At 37.1% G+C, this 21,219-nt stretch overlaps 1 protein-coding gene across 1 annotated transcript in view; it reads left to right on the top strand.

The window, feature by feature from the left end:
• Window positions 1-393: 393 nt before the first annotated feature.
• LOC107686133 (E3 ubiquitin-protein ligase TRIM37-like) overlaps window positions 394-21,219 on the top strand; it is a 27,227-nt gene continuing 6,401 nt past the window's right edge. The window contains exons 1-24 of the mRNA XM_016482992.1: window positions 394-582; window positions 1,261-1,342; window positions 2,547-2,648; window positions 3,119-3,159; window positions 3,853-3,969; window positions 4,501-4,588; window positions 4,782-4,904; window positions 5,565-5,688; window positions 5,776-5,843; window positions 6,201-6,325; window positions 6,652-6,702; window positions 6,801-6,882; window positions 6,966-7,042; window positions 7,128-7,307; window positions 10,923-11,037; window positions 11,312-11,509; window positions 12,189-12,325; window positions 15,137-15,219; window positions 16,819-16,995; window positions 17,106-17,396; window positions 18,172-18,321; window positions 18,649-18,841; window positions 19,820-19,935; window positions 20,231-20,383. Of these exons, the coding sequence (XP_016338478.1) occupies window positions 1,322-1,342; window positions 2,547-2,648; window positions 3,119-3,159; window positions 3,853-3,969; window positions 4,501-4,588; window positions 4,782-4,904; window positions 5,565-5,688; window positions 5,776-5,843; window positions 6,201-6,325; window positions 6,652-6,702; window positions 6,801-6,882; window positions 6,966-7,042; window positions 7,128-7,307; window positions 10,923-11,037; window positions 11,312-11,509; window positions 12,189-12,325; window positions 15,137-15,219; window positions 16,819-16,995; window positions 17,106-17,396; window positions 18,172-18,321; window positions 18,649-18,841; window positions 19,820-19,935; window positions 20,231-20,383 (2,812 nt within the window). The 5' untranslated portion in view covers window positions 394-582; window positions 1,261-1,321. The remainder of the gene's footprint in view (window positions 583-1,260; window positions 1,343-2,546; window positions 2,649-3,118; window positions 3,160-3,852; window positions 3,970-4,500; window positions 4,589-4,781; window positions 4,905-5,564; window positions 5,689-5,775; window positions 5,844-6,200; window positions 6,326-6,651; window positions 6,703-6,800; window positions 6,883-6,965; window positions 7,043-7,127; window positions 7,308-10,922; window positions 11,038-11,311; window positions 11,510-12,188; window positions 12,326-15,136; window positions 15,220-16,818; window positions 16,996-17,105; window positions 17,397-18,171; window positions 18,322-18,648; window positions 18,842-19,819; window positions 19,936-20,230; window positions 20,384-21,219) is intronic.

Below are 21,219 nucleotides of genomic sequence, written 5' to 3'. Positions count from 1 at the left end.
TCCATAAAGGATTATGTGTTTATGAAACACATGTGAATGAAATTAAATTATATTCCAGTTATAAATGTGCTGCTGATTACAGATAGTCTGGGATTGCAAAGTTTTGTATTTTAAATAAATCCAGTTCGAAGGGAGCATAATTTGCTTTTCGAGTTAAAATAATTTCTTAATATGAAATTCGAAGAGATCTTCTTTATGCACCAAGAGCTTGTAACACTCCAAAGAGAAAGGAAAAATTGAAATCGCATCATATGACCTCTTTAAATATTTGATGTTGGCGCTTTTAAGTAGGCGTGTCACAACGCTAAATGAACCGCCCACTCGTAATGGGCGATCGTGGTTGATTAATGCTAATCCACTCGGCTACCAACAGTAAATACGATTGGTGGATACGGATTCCCATGGTGATTGACACGGTCTCCCATGGTGACTGACAATGGCATATAGGCGCTACATTCGCTGCTTTCTGCTGCTAGTCTATAAACAAGCAGTCTGATGCTACAATACCTGTTTATAAAACACTAAATTAATAGCGTTTGATGTAGACAGTCGGAGTGACGGGTTCGAGGGCAACATTAAAAGGTAAATGCATTTTGATAGATACGAGGTTTTTCTGTATGGTGCATTGAGTTTTGTGCAAATCCCACTAGCTAACTTGCTAAATGCTAACCTGTGCTATATCACCTGCTAGTGTATGTATTGTGTATTTATTTATAATATATTTTTTATTTTAACGGTTTATCAGTCGTTTCTTATCCTCTCTGTATTGGCATTGAGTTATAAGCTCGCACGTGAAGATGTTTCTTGTTGGATGTGCTCAAATATTGTCCCTGCAGACATATTTAATAGATGACAGCGTTTGTTATTGCTCGAATTGGTCGCTATGTTGCCCATTTATGGGTTATTTGGTTGTTAAAGTCAATCATCTGTGAACTTTTACCATTGATATCTTGTATTTGATACCGTTATTTGCTTTATAAAACCATGAAGGCCTCCATTTGATGTTGGCAGATGTATCCTGCAGCATTTTGGCAGTTCATGTAATATTACGTGTTTATTTCATCCTGTGTTTTGGCCATCTGCAGTCATATAAGCTCATACAGATGAATGTCTTCTGTCACTTGTCACATCAGCTCTGAGTTGCCAGGCATGTATAGAGAGCTACTGTAGGCTGTCCTTCAGTAGACTGGCAGACTGTGTGCATTTATACTGCTAAAATGTGAGCATCTGAATGGTTTCTGCTCTCTGCTTTTACTGCAGTGAAAGCCACCAAGGTTCTCCCATCAGGTATATTTGACTGTCATAAGTAAAACTGGCTGAAATGGATGAGCAGAGTGTTGAGGTATGTTTACAGTATGATGTATGTGTATGTTTTATGCTTTGTGTATGTTTTATGATTTATGCTGGCATCAAGTTGACTTTTGTTTAAAGACAAAAACTTGACACAGAACATTCAACCTCTAGCCAAACAGGAAAAATCTGTCATTATACTCACCCTCATGTCATTCAAGTATCTTTTCCTTTTTCTGTGGAACACAAAATGTGAATTTATAAGAAATTTCCTGAACACTCTTGTCATTATAATAGAGATTCAAGACTCCCAAATGACAAAAAAAAAGTTATCAGTGATCAATAAGATTTGTGCGCTATATTACAAGCTTGAGGCACATGAGAAAATGCATAAGGGTGAGTAAATGAAGACAGAATGTTAATTTTTGGCTGAAAGGATTAGTGCACCCAAAAATTAAAATTTGCTGAAAATTTACTCACCTAAAGGTAATCCAAGATGTAGGTGAGTTTGTTTCTTCATCAGAACAGAATTGAAGAAATTTAGCATTATGTCACTTGCTCATCAGTGGATCATCTGCAGTGAATGGGTGCCTTCAGAATGAGAGTCCAAACAGCTGATAAAAACATCACAATAATCCAAATGACTCCAGTCCATCAAATAATGTATTGTGAAGTGAAAAGCTGCATGTTTGAAATAAACAAATACATCAGGATGTTTTTTAACGTCAGACTGTTGCTTCCAGCTAAAGTCCTCTATCCATAATAATGCTTTCTCCAGTGAAAAAGTAATTTCATTTGAATCTGGAGTGAAATATGCACAGATCACTACAGTTTAATGGATTATTTTGTCCAGAAGTAATGGATGTAAGTTAAAATGTCTTAATGTTGGATTTGTTTCTTACTAACATGCAGCTTTTCACTTTACAAGATTAGTAGTTTATTATTAATTCAAGATCATTAGCTGATTGACTGGAATTGTGTAGACTACTTGTGGATTGTGGTGATGTTTTATCAGCTGTTTGGACTCTCATTCTGACGGCACCCATTAACTATACCGGATCCATTGGTGAGCAAGTAATGTAATGCTTAAATTTCTCCAAATCTGTTCAGATGAAGAACCCCATAAATTTTAAACACATTTATATTTTTGGGTGAACTATTGCTTTAAGAACATAAACGGTTTGATTATATTGTAGTGAATGTTATTAGTCTCGCGTTAACTTAGTAATGTGTTCATGTATCAACTAACTCTTCAGAGTATAGCAGAAGTCTTCCGCTGCTTCATTTGCATGGAAAAGCTGCGTGATGCCCGTCTCTGCCCTCACTGTTCCAAACTGTGCTGTTTCAGCTGCATCCGGGTGAGCAAACACATGCATACACACTCATTAACAGCACAATGATCATACCACACACAGCCTAGAGGAGCTCACAGTGTCGGTCTAATTAATCAACGCTTTCTGTGCTCTCTTTATTGTGTCAGCTTGACAGGACATGACTAAATTCATATATTGAGGATTTGGTTGAATAAGCTTTCTAAAGCGTGTTTAATATTATTATTATTATTATTATCATACACAAATATTATACACGTCACCTTTCACTTGAGATCTTTCACTTGAGATATATTTCAGTTGTTTTTGCCAAAACACTTTAAGTAATGAGCAGTGTAAATGTTTTTAAATGTTTTCCAAGTGTGCCATGTTGGGAAGAATCCCACTAATAAAACACATCATGTATTTTAATAATTGACCTCTTACTGATTCGGAGGCTAAGACAAGGTAGCATTTATAAATGAGTACATTTTGCTCTTCTGTTTTCTTCCTGGCAGCGATGGCTGACTGAACAGAGAGCTCAGTGTCCCCACTGTCGGTAAGTTCTGAGGTTCAAATTCAAATGATGTTTTGAGCTCTGACAGTCTTTGAGGTAAATCTAGAGGATTAAGTATTGATTTTTCTATTGTTAGAGTTTGCAGAATGAGATCATTTCAGGGAAGCACTGATTAGTTACATTAAGGGAACCGCATCCAAAAAAAAACTTTAGACAGCTGGACCAGAGCCACCTGATATTTGGCAATAGAAACACACTTACATAATTGCCAAAGCAGTTTGAAGTGTGTTCAAACCACAGCTTTATAATTAAAGCTCAAACAAAAACTCCTTTATCTGGAGTGCTGGCACACATTCATCCCATATCCCATACTTGCTTTTGGTTGATCTAAAAAAAAAAAAAATTCAAACATTGCATAATTTTTATAGAATCAACTTTAATCCAGCATGTATACCAGTCTTAATCCTCTGTCCTCTCTCTATTCTAAAAAAAAAAAAAAGTAATATTAACAAACATGTATATGGTTCTTTTTGCTAATCAAACTGGTGTTGTATTCAGAGCTCCGCTTCAGCTGAGGAAATTCAAACATTGCATAATTTTTATAGAATCAACTTTAATCCAGCATGTATACCAGTCTTAATCCTCTGTCCTCTCTCTATTCTAAAAAAAAAAAAAAGTAATATTAACAAACATGTATATGGTTCTTTTTGCTAATCAAACTGGTGTTGTATTCAGAGCTCCACTTCAGCTGAGGGAACTGGTCAACTGTCGCTGGGCAGAGGAAGTGACTCAACAACTGGACACACTGCAGCTCTGCAACCTCACAAAACATGAGGAGAACGACAAAGACAAGTGTGTAATACTGAATATTAATGCAGTCTTGACAGCTGCAGTACAGTGTACCATGGGCACTTTTGACCCTGTGGAATAACTATATATAATATTAAATGTGCAATATATACACTACCGTTCAAAAGTTTGGGGTCAGTAAGGTATTTTTTTCTTTTATAAAGAAAGAAATTAATACTTTTATTCAGCAAGGATGCATTAAACTGATCAAAAGTAACCGTAAAGACTTTGTAATGTTAAAAATGTCTATTCAAGTGTGTGTGTGTGTGTGTGTTTTTTTACATTCTTAAAAATTGTACCACAGTTTCTACAAAAATATTAACAGCACAAATGTTTAAAACATTATTTATATCATGGCTTTTCATACAGTATTTGAATTTTCCTAGGAAAAATAGGCATGGTAAAATGTTTTCATATAGAAAAAAAGATGCACCATTGGCTTATGTTTGGTTTTCATTTTCTGGGATGACTAAGTGACCAATTAGTGTAGAGTTAATACTCACTGTCACTGATTCTCTCTTCTCACCCTAACAGGTGTGAGAACCATCATGAGAAGTTGAGTGTGTTCTGCTGGACTTGTAAGAAGTGCATCTGTCACCAGTGCGCTCTGTGGGGAGGCATGGTACGCAATTCTGAATTAAAAACGTATTAGTCAGGCTGGTAAATTGTCATTTCCTCAGATCCAAATGTGTTGTGCTAAAACATGACTGGTCACACATAGAAGCAAATTATCAATGAATAATACTGTGCCTAATATGAATGAATGTCAGTTTATCTCAAACAGGAACTTGCTTATCTCCTCCACCTCTCCACAGCACGGAGGTCATACGTTCAAACCCCTGGCCGAGATCTACGAGCAGCATGTGACAAAGGTGAACGAGGAGGTGGCCAAGCTGCGGCGCCGGCTAATGGAGCTGATTAGTCTGGTTCAAGAAGTGGTAAGCACCCTCGCTTCTCATTCACGCCCACACGGAGCCATTTAGATCTGTTCTGAGTTGACAGTTTGTAATGGATGCTAGTTTACCAGCCACAAATCCCTTTTAGATGGAACTGCTAATGACTAATCAAATGTTATCTAATTACATGTATTCCTGGTTTGATAAGTGCTTTTGAAGGCATTTTACATAATGTAGAACTCCAGGATGCCAAGAAACCCACAGAAGTCCATCAGCTACTGTTTATAGCTCCTACGTCAGGGGATTGTCCTATAGAGGGCGCCACAGCACTAAACAAATGTACATTACCTGGACAAATACATCTAGTGGAAAATCTTCCTAGAAGTGGAAGTTGGAGAGCCAACTCCCTATTAATGCTAAAGCTCACATAGCTGTATTTATTTGATCAAAATATAGTAAAAATAGTAATATTTTTTAAATATTACAATTTAAACTTTTAGTTTCATGTACTTTAAAGCGTCAATGATTTCAGCATCATTACTCTATTTTTCAGTGTCACATGATTCAGAAATCATTCTAATTTGCTGATTTGGTGCTCAAATATTTATATGGGAGCATGTTTGGGTGTCCACATACTTTTTGATTTATGATATCAATTTTGGAAGTTCTGACAGCTATACCTTTACATTTTATGTTTTTCAGGAGAAGAATGTTGAGGCGGTGCGAGGGGCAAAGGATGAGAGGGTGAGGGAAATCCGAAATGCTGTGGAAATGATGATTGCTCGGCTCGATAATCAGCTCAAGAACAAACTCATCACACTCATGGGTACATACATGCTTTTGTTCTGACAGTTTTCATGTAATCTGACATTTGAGGTTATTTTGGTCTAACGTAAAGTTGATGCACCCACAGGACAGAAGACCTCTCTGACACAGGAGACAGAACTGCTGGAGTCTCTGCTGCAGGAAGTGGAACATCAGGTGTGTGGATCTGGTGTATCAGTAAAATAAAGCAGATGTGCAATGGAGTTAGAAGTCTTGAGACTACATTGAAAATGTGCAATTCAACTACAATTAAGACCTGAAAATAAACATTTGTATTACAATTTCTAATTGTAAGGTTATAAAGTAGAATGGGTCAAATAAGAAAATGTGATTAACCAAATACTAATTCTGAATTTTATGTGAAGTTTTCAGTTCAGCTTTTCACTTAAATTATGTAATTACAATAATTTGTAATTAAAATATAGCATTAAATTAGAATTTAGAAGAATTCATGAGTCATTTCAGATGTTTGTAGACTTTTTGATTTGTGACAAGTGTGTTTTCTCCCCACAGCTGCGTTCGTGCAGTAAGAGTGAGCTGATCTCTAAGAGTCCAGAGATCCTGCTCATGTTCCAGCAGGTTCACAGGAAGCCCATGCAGTCTTTTGTCACCACTCCTGTCCCACCAGACTTCACCAGGTACACAAACATAGACACTGTACCTGTTATATTGCTCCTTCACACACAGAGACGAGATCTCTGTAAGCTTGAACTTTGGCGCACTCTGTGGCAGTCTATGAATAATGAATAAACATGCACACTTGTAAAAACAACTCTAGGCTTATAAAGCCATTCGATCATAATGTCAATTTGTAGGCCAATACAGTGTGCTATTTCTCCAGTGAGATTTTAGAATAACACTTCTTTATTTATGAGTGATATGAAGTCTGCGGTGAACTTGTAGAGACATTCCCATTTCGATTTGCAAGATAAATTGCTCACAGTCATATCTCATTTCTTCTCAGTGAGCTGGTCCCTGCCTATGACTCAAGCACTTTTGTTTTGGCAAACTTCAGGTAATCACACTCCCTTTGTCTTTATTATTAATTTATATCTTAAATGCTGCATTAGTTTTCTTGCGTCATTTGAATTGGTGTTGTCTCATTGCCGTAAGTACTCTGCGGCAGAGAGCAGACCCCGTCTACAGCCCCCCGCTCCAGATATCAGGCCTGTGCTGGAGGTTGAAGGTTTATCCGGTAAGTTTGTCACCCGTAACACGGTGACAAATTGAAATTTACAGACTCTTCCTATTCTCACAGACGTTGTTGTTGTGTTTTAGGATGGCAATGGCGTTGTTCGAGGAAACTATCTCTCTGTTTTTCTAGAGTTGTCAGCTGGACTCCCAGAGACGTCCAAGTAGGCTGCACTTGCTGTCCTGTCATCCTGCTGTGCAGTGTCACAAATATTGTTTTTAAAGTCTAACTGGTTGAATTTCTTTCAGGTATGAATACAGGGTGGAGATGGTCCATCAGGCCTCCAGTGACCCCACCAAAAACATCATTCGAGAATTTGCATCAGACTTTGAGGTGGGCGAGTGCTGGGGGTATAACAGGTTCTTCAGGTTGGACCTTCTCGCCAGTGAGGGCTACTTGAATATGCAGACTGACACTCTTGTGCTCAGGTGCGATCTTGCAGCTGAATTTTTGACTTTTTTTATATAAATAATAATAATTCATTTTATTTAAATGGTGCCTTTCTAAACACCCAAGGTCACCTTACAGCAAGCAAATTGGTCAAAACAGTAGTTAAATAAACAAATCCTGCTAGCATTGCAAAATTCAACAGCACAACTGCATACATGCATTATAAATACAATAAAGGCTTAATAAGAGCAAGTCATAAGAAAGCCTGGGTAAAAAAGATAAGTCTTAAGATGAGATTTAAAAGTGTGAAGGCTGTCACTTTTCCGTATATTGGGTGGGGGAGAGAGTTCCATAGGCGAGGGGCCGCAAAACGAAAAGTTCTTGCTCCCATGGTGCTTAAACGTATACGAGGCGACACAAGAGAGATCAAGTGTGAAGACCTGAGAATGCGAGAAGGAGTATAGATGTGGAGAAGGTCAGTAAGATACGGTGGAGCAAGGTTGTGAAGTGCCTTAAATGTGAGAAGCAACATTTTGAAATCAATGCGATACTTTACTGGGAGCCGGTGTAAATGTTGGAGAATTGGAGAAATGTGCTTGATTGATGAAGTCCTAGAAAGGACATGAGTTGCAGAGTTCTGAATCAGAGTGAGTTTATAGAGAAGTTTAGAAGGAAGACCATTAAGGAGAGCATTACAATAGTAGATACGTGAGGTAACCAGTGCATAAATAAGAATTGCAGTATTATTCGTTGTGAGAGAGGTATGGAGGCAATTAATATTACGCAGGTGAAAATACGCAGTACGCGTAATATTATTGACATGAGCTTCAAAAGAAAGTGTGCTATCCAGAATGACACCCAAACTCCTGACCTGCTGAGAAGGACAAATTGCATCATTATCGATATCCACAGTAAAAGAATCAGATTTAGTCAAAGTAGATTTTGTACCAATAAGTAAGACCTCAGTTTTATTACTGTTGAGTTTTAGAAAGTTGGCTGAAAGCCAGTCTTTAATTTCCCACTGTAAACATTGGAGAACTGGAGAAATGTGCTCTATTGGTGAAGTCCTAGAAAGAGCACGAGCTGCTGAGTTCTGAACCAATTGAAGTTTATAGAGAAGTTTAGAAGGAAGACCAGTAAGGAGAGCATTACAATAGTCGATATGTGAGGTAACCAGTGCATGAATAATAATTGCAGTATTATTCATTGTGAGAGAGGCATGAAGGCGATTAATGTTACACAGGTGAAAATACGCAGTATGCGTAATATTACTGACATGAAATGGATACCATATTTCCTGAGAATATAGCCAATAGGAAGTAAATAGATGATGAATAAGAGTGGGCCCAAAACAGAACCCTGAGGGACACCAGTAGTAACTGTAAATGGTCTTGATTTAAAATGTTTAATATGAACAAACTGAGTGCGACTGGTAAGATAAGACCTAAACCAGTACAGGGGAGTGCCAGTGATCCCTATAGAAACTAACCTGTCCAGGAGTATCTTGTGCAAGATCGTATCAAAGGTCAAGTAGGACAATTATTGTTAATAAACCAGAATCAGCTGCCAATAACAAATCATTAGTAATTTTGACAAGAGCAGTCTCTGTGCTATGGTGGGTAAACTGGATTGGAATTGCTCAAACAATTTATTATTGGAGAGATGATTGTGAACTTGAGCTGCAACAAATTTTTCCAAGATTTTAGAAATGAATGGCAAATTAGAAATTCAATTCAAGTTTATATGTATAGTGCTTTTCACGATACAAATCGTTGCAAAGCAGCTTTACAGAGAATTAAGTTTCTACAATATATTTAGTAGTAGTTTATCAGTGGTGGCTATGTCAAGTTGTACACATGGCAGAAATGTACGGTAAAAATCAGTTAATGATGTAATCAAACACAATAAACACAATGAACACTATTAACAGCAATGATTATATGTTGCAATCAAACTTATAGCAAAATTTGGTAGTTCTGTATGTTGTTTCAGGATTGGCATCTTCTGAGGTCCTCTGAGGGGTTGGCATCATCTCTTCTCAGGTGTTCTGGATCCAGACTAAAGCTTGTGTAATTCCTAGTTACCACGGGATGTCAGTGTCAAACATGGAAACAAATAGAGACATAATTAGCGTAGCTGCTGTTCCAACCAAGCAAAAATGATTTGTTCAACCCAAGCTAAAGAATAATAATGTGCATTTGATCAGATATAACTGCAGTACAAGATTATGATATGCATTATGTGAATGCTTGGCTTAAGAGATGTGTCTTCAATCTAGATTTAAACGGAGAGAATGTGTCTGAACCCCAAACGTTATCAGGAAGGCTATTCCAGAGTTTGGGAGCCAAATGCGAAAAAGCTCTAAATTGGTTGATCATTTTCAAAATTTGACTGATCAGTCCCTGATTTCTTTAGTATAGGGGTAATAATAGCAGTTTTAAGAGAAGAAGGTACAGAACCCGAAACAAGTGAAGAGTGAATAATTTTAGTAATTAATGAAGACAAAGATGGTAAACAAGTGAGTAGGCAGTGGGTCGAGCTGACAATTAGTAGTTTTAGATTTTATGTCGCAAATAGTACCTTTACTATTTTTTACTTGGTTATTAACTGGGTCATGAACTGAGAAACCAAATTCCCTTGGTCTTTTGACATATAAGAGGTCATTGTGCTATAAAAACATCCTGTAGGTTTTAGAACTCAAAACTTTCTTGTTAGTCTAAAAACAGCTTATATTAAAGCCAGTCTGCCAAAACGACCTTCATGATGTAATGACACCGCCTTGGCAGAAGAAGCTCAAACGCCTGCTTCTACATCGCTGCCTGTTTAGCCCCGCCCACTGATTCACACACGTAGTGTAAATAACGAGAGAACAGTCTTTGCATTGCCTTCCTTCTGATCCCAATGTTAGGAAAGAGTGGATGAACTTTATTTTTAATGAAGTTTCAGAACACGTCAGTAAGAACTTGGTCCTTTGTTCACTTGATTTTACCGCTGATTCATTTACAAATAAAGCACAATTCCGAGTGGGATTTTCAGAAAGATTGAAACTAAAAGAGGATGCTGTGCTGACTATATTGGATCCAACAGTAATGTTGCAACACACAGTTTTGTGAGTAACCGTTTATATTACGTGATCACTATTGCTTTGTCTGTTAAACAGATCGTTTGAAATAAGTATTTATGCATTTTAAACCTAAATCACTGCAGCGTCCTTTTGTGAAGGATGTAGGCTGGCAAACATACACAACTATTAGCCAGTCATAGCAGTGGGCATTTACTTCTGAGTCTACTGTCCGCCACGCCTATTCAAACGCAGAGTTCTGATGAGGGGGTTAAAAACAGGACAGAAAATAGCCTATTACTTCTAAATTATGATGTTTTTGAATCAAAATTCTTGATAACATAAGTGGACAGCAGAGAACAGTAGGCCTACAAAATAAAAAAAAAAGTTTTTTTTTCTTCCATGCACTTCATGACCCCTTTAAAGCCTGTTGACACAGCAAGCGTACAGTATTTGTGTTCAATGGAATGGGAATGGAATTTCCTCCTCCTTTAGAATTACCATGAAATGCATGATATACTATCCAAGGATGTATCCAGTGTATGCTGTCTTGTTCATTTCTCATGCTCTGCCTTTTCAATTAATCTCACAGGTATCAAGTGCGATCACCTACGTTTTTTCAGAAGTGTAGAGATCAGTATTGGTACATAACTCAGCTGGAGTCAGCCCAGTCAAGCTACATTCAACAGATCAACAACCTAAAAGAGGTTAGTGTTAAAGTTTTATGTTACCCTGAATACATCCTACTTAGAATCTGGCTTCAAGAAACTGCGTTGTTTCAAACGTGAACCGAATTTGAAATGCACTCGCTTCAGTCTGTATAGAAAGAAGTGGCCATTTATGAATGCATTAGGTATCCATGTAATATTTATGCTGTAACATGTAATGCCTGTTGATGTTTTCAAACTTAATGAAGAAACACTTCTTTCAAACTGTGTTATGTCATGTATGCTTTTTATATTTTGGTGTATTTCTGTTCAGAGGTTAGCTATAGAACTGTTCCGTCGGCAGAAGTCGAGGAGTTCCTCTCCATTTGATCGGCATCTCTGCCCCACGACTTCCTCCGGGAGAGACTCCCGTCAGGGAAAGAGCTCTGTACTAGAGGAAGGGAGTCAGGCAGCCTCAGCAGAGACAAAAGAAGATGAGGATGAAGAGAAGACCCAGCATGATGACTCTAATGTAAGGCCTGTCAGAGCAGCATGGTGAAATTCATTGCTATTATTTAAAGGGGTCATATGATGCTTTTTTAAAGATCATCTTTCTTTGCCTGCACATTTGGGCGGCATTATGCAAATATTTCCACATAGTGACCTAGATATGTTGGGGCGTGTTAGAACGAGCCGTTTTAGGGGGGCGTGGCAGAGTCTTAACTTTGATAAAGAATATCTCTTTGGTTTTGAGACTTTAGTCTTTGCAACTTCAGGGATCTTATCTATGCACAATCAGCTTGTAACACTCCAAAGAGAAAGGAAAACTTGAAATCGCATCATATGACCCCTTTAACATTATTTTAGCAATAAAACCTTCAACTTTTTCTTGTTCACTTTGAAAACTAGAAACGTTTCTTTTTCGTTTTCTTTTTTACTCCCCCTAAGATATTATCCATCATTTCATCATAGCCACATCTTAAACATCTTTTACATACACACTCTTACATCATCATCTGCTTTTAGGCATATGCTATTCAAATCAGATTACACTCATTGTGATCTCTAAAGAAAACAAGCCTACATGTAATGTAGTGAACCTGAAGCCCTGACAGCCACATTACTTGAATCATTTTCATGCTTGGAGCTATTTGATGTTATATTGCGCACATTAGGAACAGTTTGATGATGATGTGTTGATGCAATGTTAGGAGTTGTCTGACGGGGATCTGGAGGTGGACTGTCTAACTGGAGATGAAGATGTCAATCTTCTGGACGGTAGTAGCACCTCTGGGAGCTCCACAGCCACCAGTAACACAGAGGAGAATGATATTGACGAAGAGACCATGTACGTACACGATTTAAAAACCTCTTTGCTAAAATTTCAGAATGTGATTTTTGAAGCAGTACCATTTGAGGCCCACTGTTATAGTCACCAGTATAGTTCAAAAAAATGTCACCATTTACTTAATTTTGTGCTTTTGTCTTGATCTTGTTTTCCATTTCTTTTTGAATGACAGTCTTGATAGTCTCTGTTCATTTTCTTTCTTTATATGGAAAAATGCAGCTTGGAGTTTTTTCTGTTTGGAGAATTTTATTAGAAAGAAAGAAACTAAAACAAATTTCTAACAACATGAGGGTGTATAAATAATGACAGGATATATTTTTTATTTTTTCAGGTGAACTATTTTTTTTTTACCCAGGCAGAATCACAGCAATGATTAACAGTTCTGATGCAAACCTAACTAACTAACTAACTAACTAACTAGCTATAATTAAAGCCATTAATAATAATAATATTATTTTACCATACTTGTTGGAAGACAGCACTTGATGAAGGTCACAAGCTTCATTGTGGGATATATGAAGATAATGTAGGTCTTTTGAAAGCGTTTCTGGCAAAATCGTGATCAGCTCTTATAGTGTTTTCCCTTTTTTTCACTCTTAAAGCAGTACTCATCATTTGCTAGGTCACGTCCTCATGGTGTGGTAAATACTAGTGTACTAAGATTCTCGCACGAGATGGTGCTTTGTGTGCCATAGGGTAACAGCTGTATCCTCCCCCCGGCTGGAAAGTGCAGTTTAATTAGGGCTGCTACCACATTTGTGACAGGCATTCCCTCGTACTCTGTGTTTAACCAGAGAGCTGTTCTTTCTGTCCTGTCCTATCACAATCTGATAGAATGAGCAGTATTGGCAGCTTTGACTTGTGTAGGCTCTGTGAGAGCGCTCGTGTTTCTGTAGTGAGGTGTTGGAGTCAGAACCTCACATGTTTCTGCTCATGCTGCCGGCTACCGCCCGCTCACACAGTTCTCAAACGCACACACTGCTCCAACCAGATGAGACAAATGAGTCATCAGAGCCTCTGCCTCCTGCTTACAAATGCTTGTTCTCACAGTCTCTGGCTTTTCCAGTGTGCACACACACTCGTGCTCTCTTGTTCTCAGGCCCACGCACATTCTCTCACACCTTTGACTCTATTTGCTGGAGTGTTTTGTGTGAGCTGTTCATGTTGGCTTTGTAAAGGTGCCCATGCACTTACCGTTACCCAAATGTCAGAAGCGCCGCTTATTCAGGATAAAGTAGGGGAAAGAGGGAATTATGGGGTGTTAGGCTCTGTTTACAACTGGTATTATCATCTCAAATGGGTTTCCTGTGACCACTTGAGATTGAACATGTTGATATACAGCACAAAAAGCTTCAATTTTTTCTTTTCTTTTTTTAAACTCGTCAGATGTTTTTAAGGTTCTCTGTGCTAAATGTGTGCTTCATCTGTGCTTCACATGCATCCTGATGTCAGTCAGGCAAACCTGTGAAGTCTTGTGCATAGAAATGTTCTTAATCAAATGTCTCAGTTTGATCTCCTTGTTGTTGTTGTTGTTGTTGTTGTTGTTGTTGTTGTTGTTGTTGTTGTTGTTGTTGTTGTTGTTGTTGTTGTTGTTGTTGTTGTTGTTGTTGTTGTTGTTGTTGTTGTTGTTGTTGTTGTTGTTGTTGTTGTTGTTGTTGTTGTTGTTGTTGTTGTTGTTGTTGTTGTTGTTGTTGTTGTTGTTGTTGTTGTTGTTGTTGTTGTTGTTGTTGTTGTTGTTGTTGTTGTTGTTGTTGTTGTTGTTGTTGTTGTTGTTGTTGTTGTTGTTGTTGTTGTTGTTGTTGTTTTTTGTTTTCATTTAAATCTGCAAAAAATGGAAAAGTTCAAAACCTTTGTTTCAGCACAGTGGTTTACCAGATAGTAGGTGGTTGGTCATGTTTTTCCAGAATGCATCATGACCGATTAGCAATTTCAGTACAAATGCAATGATGTCCAATTACATATGATTAATTTTATTATTATTATACTTTTATTAATCATCTTTTTCAATATAAAGAAAGCCTATTGTTTTATGTGTATTGTTGGGAAATAATAATTATTATTTTTCTTATTATTTGATTTATTTTTTTAATATTTTAGCTTTATATTTAATATTTAAAAACATTAAAAACCTATTGTTTTCATGTATATTGTGGGGAATTATGCATTTATTTATTTTATTCCTTTTTATTTTTATTTTCTAAATGAGTTAATGAGAGTAACTCTTTTTTTTTTTTTTTTTTTTCTCAATATATAAAGAAAATATATAATTTTTTTGGTAAGGCCCGTGTAAATACTAGCAGGGTAAGCAAACATTTGTTCGATGTATCCATGTGAAGTCGAAGCTCTTAGCTTCTATAAATACTATAGTGGATCAGCGCAGAGAACCGCTGGAGGGAACGGAGTCATCACACAGTTGAGCCTGAGACAATGGTGCATGTTACCCTTACACACACGCACACACACTCACTCACATATACACACATATTCAGCAGGATGCTTGGAGCAGAATGCTTTCAACACCTCCTGTGGAGCAGCTTATTTCAGACTATACCACTTCTCACTATTAACAGGGGGAGCCACGCAAACGAATCCTGGTCTATTTAAAGCATGTGGTGATACACTGGGGACATAATGCCAGCCACACCTCATTTAGCTCCATTGGGATCCAATTAATCATTCAAAACCTTTCTACACTTAAACCGAAATTTTAGCACTGATCTGGTTATGCATTGTAGATTTGTTTACTTGCTGCTGACATTCCACTAGTACCAGAGAAATAACACAAGTGTGACTTGTTTTTATCCGTTATAGGTCTGGTGAGAATGATGTGGAGTACAGTGGGAATCTAGACCTGGAGGAAGGTGAATTACCCGATGATGTTGCCGGGGCAACAGGTGAACCAGTTTCTCTGTCCAAGCGTACATTGATTCAAATAATGCTGTTTCTAATGAAAAGCGAGTGTCATGCATATGGCAATTTGGTGTGTTGAAACACTTGGCTTTGAAGTGTCATCGACTGCGACACCCTGTTAATCAGTTGTAGTGATGTAACTGAGCCAAATTATCATATCAGCCTTTGAAGATTGACTGCAGAATCTGCCGTTTAAAACACTGTCAGAGCTTCTGCTGCAAGACGTTTAGTGCTCACTAAATTGAAATGACATTTAATAATTCCCACAAAAAAATACCTAGGACTATAATGTTTAACTATATGACTATAATGTAATAAGTTAAAGGGGTCATTCTTCCTTTCTCTTTGGAGTGTTACAAGCTCTTGGTGCATAAAGAAGATCTGTAAAGTTGCAAAGACTAAAGTCTCAAATCCAAAGAGATATTCTTTATAAAAGTTCAGAGTCAGCCACACCTCAATGCAACGCAACGCGTAAAAAGACAGTATAAGTCATTATAATCAGTAATTATGTCCCCACTGGATGTAACAAATGCTTCGTTTGTAATGGGCTTTAATGTTTTTGTCTCATCGCTTGAGGCCGGGACACGGCATCAACAGTATGTGAGGGGCATAACATTTCCGTCTCACGCTTGAGGTATTCGGCCAATCACAACGCATTGGATAGCTGGCCAATCACAGCACACCTCGCTTTTTCAGACCGATGAGCTTTGTAAAAATCGACGCGTTTCAGAAAGACGGGGCATAGAGGAGAAACAATAATGTACAGTATGTGGAAAATAATGTGGTTTTTTTTACTTTAAACCGCATAAACACATTTCATTACACCAAATAATGTTCTTTTTAGCAGCATCATATGACCCCTTTAAAAAGTAAAAAATAAAATGATGTGCACGGATAAATCATTAATAATAAACGATTCAATTTCCATACAAAAATAGTCCATTTTGATTTTCATTGTGACTTCAATTAAAACTAAAACTATTAAAATAGTTTTTCAGTTTTTGAAATAAAGCTAAAAATAAAATACAAATATTAGATGGAAAAACTTTTTAAATAAAAAAATATTTTTTAAATTAAAAAAAAATCTATTTTTAAATGTAGCTTTAGCCTTAGTAATTTTAGTACATCAGCTTAACTGAACATTTGAAATGCTGCCTAGCTTTAGCTAAAGATAAAATAACAAATGAAAATTGAAATCTAAATAAATGTATTCAGGGAAAAAAACCTGACAAAAGCACATAAAAAATACTAAAACTTAATTAAAATAAAAGTAAAAAAATGTTAATTCAAAATATTTAAAATGCTAATAATAATAATAGTATGTTGTTAATAATACACACAATTTCATAAACATTACTACCTTGGGTTGTGCAATATTTAAAAAAAAACAAAATTAAACAGTCCATATGCTGCATATTGTGATGTAATCCACTGTACTGTACTCTCTCACAATTATGATAAGTTCTCTGCCTGTACTTTTCATATCTCTACTGGCCACCACCTCTACATGCTTACCTATTGACTATAGCTGCATAATGCTAACCTTACACAGTCTGTACTAACTGTCTCCCACTGCTGGTCAGGAGGTTCTGGTGCAGGTGCCCGGGGTTCAAGGCGTGGGGCAGGTGCAAGCTCAGCTAGCCTCCTGGAGATCGACCCGGTCATCCTCATCCAACTACTGGACCTGAAGGACCGCAGCCATGTGGAGTCACTGTGGGGGATGCAGCCCCGTCCCCCTACCTCTCTCCTCCAGAGCCAAGGTGTCATTGATGTGTTCAAATTGGAGATGGGAATTATGAACATGAACTCACTCTGAAGTGACTGTAAAGTTGACATGATTCATGACTCATTAACCGTTTTTGATTGACAGCTGCTGCAGTGCCTTCTCGTAAAGAGCGTGAGCGTCGGCCTCAGGCGGTGCGTCGGTCAGCCCCAGACTCAGGGGTCCTGATCAGACTGAAGGCTCAGATGGCAGAAGTGCGCAGTAAGATGTCAGACGTAAAAGGACAGCTGGAAGCACGCAGTGGAGCCGGTCGAATCTCCTCTCAGGGAGCCTCAAACCACGATCAGGGACCCTCCATGGACTCGGAGATGGGGCCCAGTCGCAAACCCAGCGAACTGCTCTTCAAAGCGCCTGTCTCATCACGACACTCTCGAAGTGGTATGACACTGAGCTAGATTACCTCATATGACACATAAAACAGTTTTTTTAGTAACATGAAGTTTAGATTTTAAATAAAAATTTTGATGGATTTGTAAAAGTAATTGTGTAATTTAGGTGCTTTTTTAAAAGTTTGTGTACTTTAAGGACAAATATAGCATGTAGTCTTTACAATTATCATGAGCTCTTAAAACTGATTGACAATTGTATTGATTATTAAATAATGAACAAAATGCTCTTTAAAATACTTTTCAGATAGAGTATCGCATATCACACTGCATGAAACATCAAAATGAGGCAGTGAAAAGTAATGGTAAAGATACTTATAATGTTACAAAACATTTTTATTTCAAAGTTCTTTCTGTTAGTCAAATAATCCTGGAAGAAAAGTCACATTTTCCATAAAAAAAAAATACTAAGCAGCACAACTGTTTGTACATTGAAACATTTTTATACATTTTTATACATTGAAAATAAAAAATGTTTCTTGAACACCAAATCAGAAAATAAGAAGAATTTCTGAAGGATCATGTGACACTGAAGACTGGAATCATGATGCTGAAAATTCAGCTTTTCCATCACAGGAATAAATTACTTTTTAAAATATATTAAAATAGAAAACACTTCCTTCAAAATGTTATAATATTTCACAATATTACTGTTTTTATTATATTTATAATCAAATAAAATCTAGCCTTGGTGAGCATAAGAGTCTTCTTTCAGGAACCATTAAAGAATCTTATATTGTTGTAGATTCAGTGTGACTTTGTTTTAGGAGTGAAGAAGGCTGGTTCTCCTAAGCAGGAGAGCGTGGGAGCTCTGGGTGGACTGTCACTGCGCAGGGCTGTGGATGCTGGGGAGAAAGAGCTGAGAGGAGCTGGACGAGACTCCCCTACTGAACCCGAGGGACCCTCCTCTTTGAATGGTCAGTACACTACACTAGACATCAATCTACTAGTTTATCATCTCATGCAGTTTTTCAGCATCTTGCACCATAAGCATTGTATTTTTAAGATGCCATGTCAATCTAACCTAACCAGCTTCCCTAAAACTGACTACTTAACTAGTTGTTCAGATAACACGAAAATATGTCCTTTTGCTCATCCCAAGATGCAACAATAGCTTTGAAACCCTTCCAATTACGCTAGGAATAATCTGAAATGTTCATTTTGAGAGATTTCTGGGAAACTCAACCCTGATATTACAAGGTGTATTCAAATCGTTTAGAAGTGACGCTATCTGTGTTTTTTAGGCTCGCTGAAAGCACGCAGTGTGCAGAGTTCTCCTCCCTCGCTGGGAAGCAGCTCCTCTTCCTCTGATAAGCCCTCTTGCTCCAAACATGAGGAACTTCTGTATGGAGCTTCAGCTTCAGACCTGTTCAGCGTCACAGGCCTCAGTGGAGCAGCTGCTCCTGCCACCAAACAGCGCAGGACTCCAGCCATCGGGTAATGTAGAGAAACAAGCCATCAGCAGCACAGCGTATTGTTTGTGTGTGTGTGTGTGTGTGTGTGTGTGTTTCCATTCTTAAACAAATGCAGTAAGTGAGCCTGAATGAAGGTTGCTGTTTTCAGATCTAGAATAGACATTAAAACGCGCAGCTCTTTGGTTTTAATTTGTCATTACATTCATTGTTATTATTGGAATCTCTTAAGTTTTCTTCTGACGCTGTAAATCAGTGGTTGGCCTTGGTATTTACTTTATTTAAGAGACTTATGCTTTTTTTTTCTCACATTGCATGGTTAAATGACACACAATGGCTTTCACCATGCTAATATTTGACTTTTTTAAGTTTTGTTTTGTTTTTTTGTTTTACTGTTTTGATTTGTTTTTGGGTTCGATTTTGTTTAGTAGTATTTGTTGTTAGTTGTTTTGCATTAAATACTTGTCACACATTTGCTTTTACCATCCTAATTTTTGTTTTAGTTTATTTCATGTAAAATAAGAAGCTTAATGTCTTTGATCATTTCAGTTTTTGGCTTTGTTCTGTGTTCTTTGGGTTGGTGTAGTTTGTTTTTTTGTTTGTTTGTTTTGTTTGGCTTAGTTAATGCTAATATTTGGCTTTTTGTTTTTCCTGTTTTGTTTTGTTTTCCATGAAATAACATGACACCCTTTTTTCACCCTTACTTTTTTTAATTTTGTGTTTTAGTTCGTTTCAGTCAGCATGCCGATGTTTTGTTTTGATTGTCTTCTTTTTTCACATAAATAGCATGACACACTATTTGTTTCTGCCATGCTAATATTTGCTTTTATTTTGGTTTGTAAAATTTGAGTGTGCCAATCTTTAGCTTTATTATATTTTAATATAACATTTTGCTTTGTTTTTGTATTTGTTGTTGTTTTTTTTGTTTTATTCAGTCGTTTTTTTTTCACATATAAAATGGCATTAAAAACAATTTTTTTTTTAATAAGGTTGTATCCCTCAGGTCTGGCCTGCTGACAGACAGCTCTCTTAACTGTGACCAAGAGGGTGACGGCGAGATCCATCAGTCACTGCTGTCACTGGCTGAACCATCCTCTTCCTCCTCATGCCCTGATGAAGGTGAGACATGAAGATCGATCCGTTCTTGAAAACTCAAAAACAGGAAAAAACATGGGGTATAATTATACTGCAGCAAGTTACACTAGTGTTGCATCGATGAGTCACTGCACACGCTGTGTGTTGTCATTTAACTGAACATCAAATTTCTCAGGAAATTACATTTATTCAGGTGCTTCATGAGTAACACTCTCTTAGTGTGCAATAGGAAATAAAGCACAGCTACTACTACAAAAAAAATGTTTTCTCAGTACTGACATCTGTCAGTTCATATAAATGTATGATTGTCTGTCCATAGGTCTCCTCAGCCAGAAGCAGCCCCACCATGTGCTGCCGAGCATGAGCAGTGACAGCGAGCTGGACTGTGACACGGAGAATGAGAATGAGGATGAAGTGGTGGCTCTGGAGGCTGGAGACTGTGCGTTTGACACCAGATCTCTACCCTGCCCAGGTTCATATCCCACATACACTGCTACCAGCCAAACGTTTGCACATATTTCAATCAACTTATCTTTCAGTTTCAACTATTCAACTTTGGTCTTTAAACTTTTTGAAATGACAAATGTCAATTCAGATCAAATTGAAAATGTAACTTTATTTATTTATTTAACATATGTATACTGCCGTTCAAAAGTTTGGGATAAGCAAGATTTTTTTTGTTTTTTAAAAAAGTATCTTTTGCTCATCAAGACAGCATTTATTTGATCAAAAATAGAGAAAAAATAATGTAATATTGTGTAATTTAAAACAACAATTTTCAGCAGCCATTACTCCAGTCTTCAGTGCCACATGATCCTTCAGAAATCATTCTGATTTATTATCAATGTTGGAAACAGTTGTGCTGCTTACTATATATTTTTTTTGAGCCCGTGATACTTTTCCAGGATTCTTTGATGAATAAAAAGTTAAAAAGAACAGCATATTCAAAATAGAAATCTCTTTACTATCACTTTTTATCAATTTAACACATCCTTGCTGAATAAAAGTATTAATTTCTTTAAATTGTTCAAATATATTAAAAAATAAATTAAAAAAAAACATACTGATCCCAAACTTTTGAACGGCAGTGTAAATTAGAATCGGTCTTATAGAAAATTAGGCAAAAAGCTACTAATTATAACAAAAGCGTGGAAGCTTGTTTCCTCCATGGAATAACAAATAAAAAGGGTAATTGCAACTTTTTATCTCACAATTTGGACATTTTTCTCACCATTCTGACAAAAAAAAAAGAATAGCAAGAGATAAAATCAGAAATTTGACTTTTTTTTTTTTTTTTTTTGTCTAGCA

This window comes from Sinocyclocheilus anshuiensis, unplaced genomic scaffold (genome assembly GCF_001515605.1).
Source record: "Sinocyclocheilus anshuiensis isolate Anshui unplaced genomic scaffold, SAMN03320099.WGS_v1.1 scaffold437, whole genome shotgun sequence".
In the NCBI taxonomy this organism is placed as follows: Eukaryota; Metazoa; Chordata; class Actinopteri; order Cypriniformes; family Cyprinidae; genus Sinocyclocheilus; species Sinocyclocheilus anshuiensis.
This window is presented reverse-complemented; position numbering and strand designations above follow the sequence as displayed.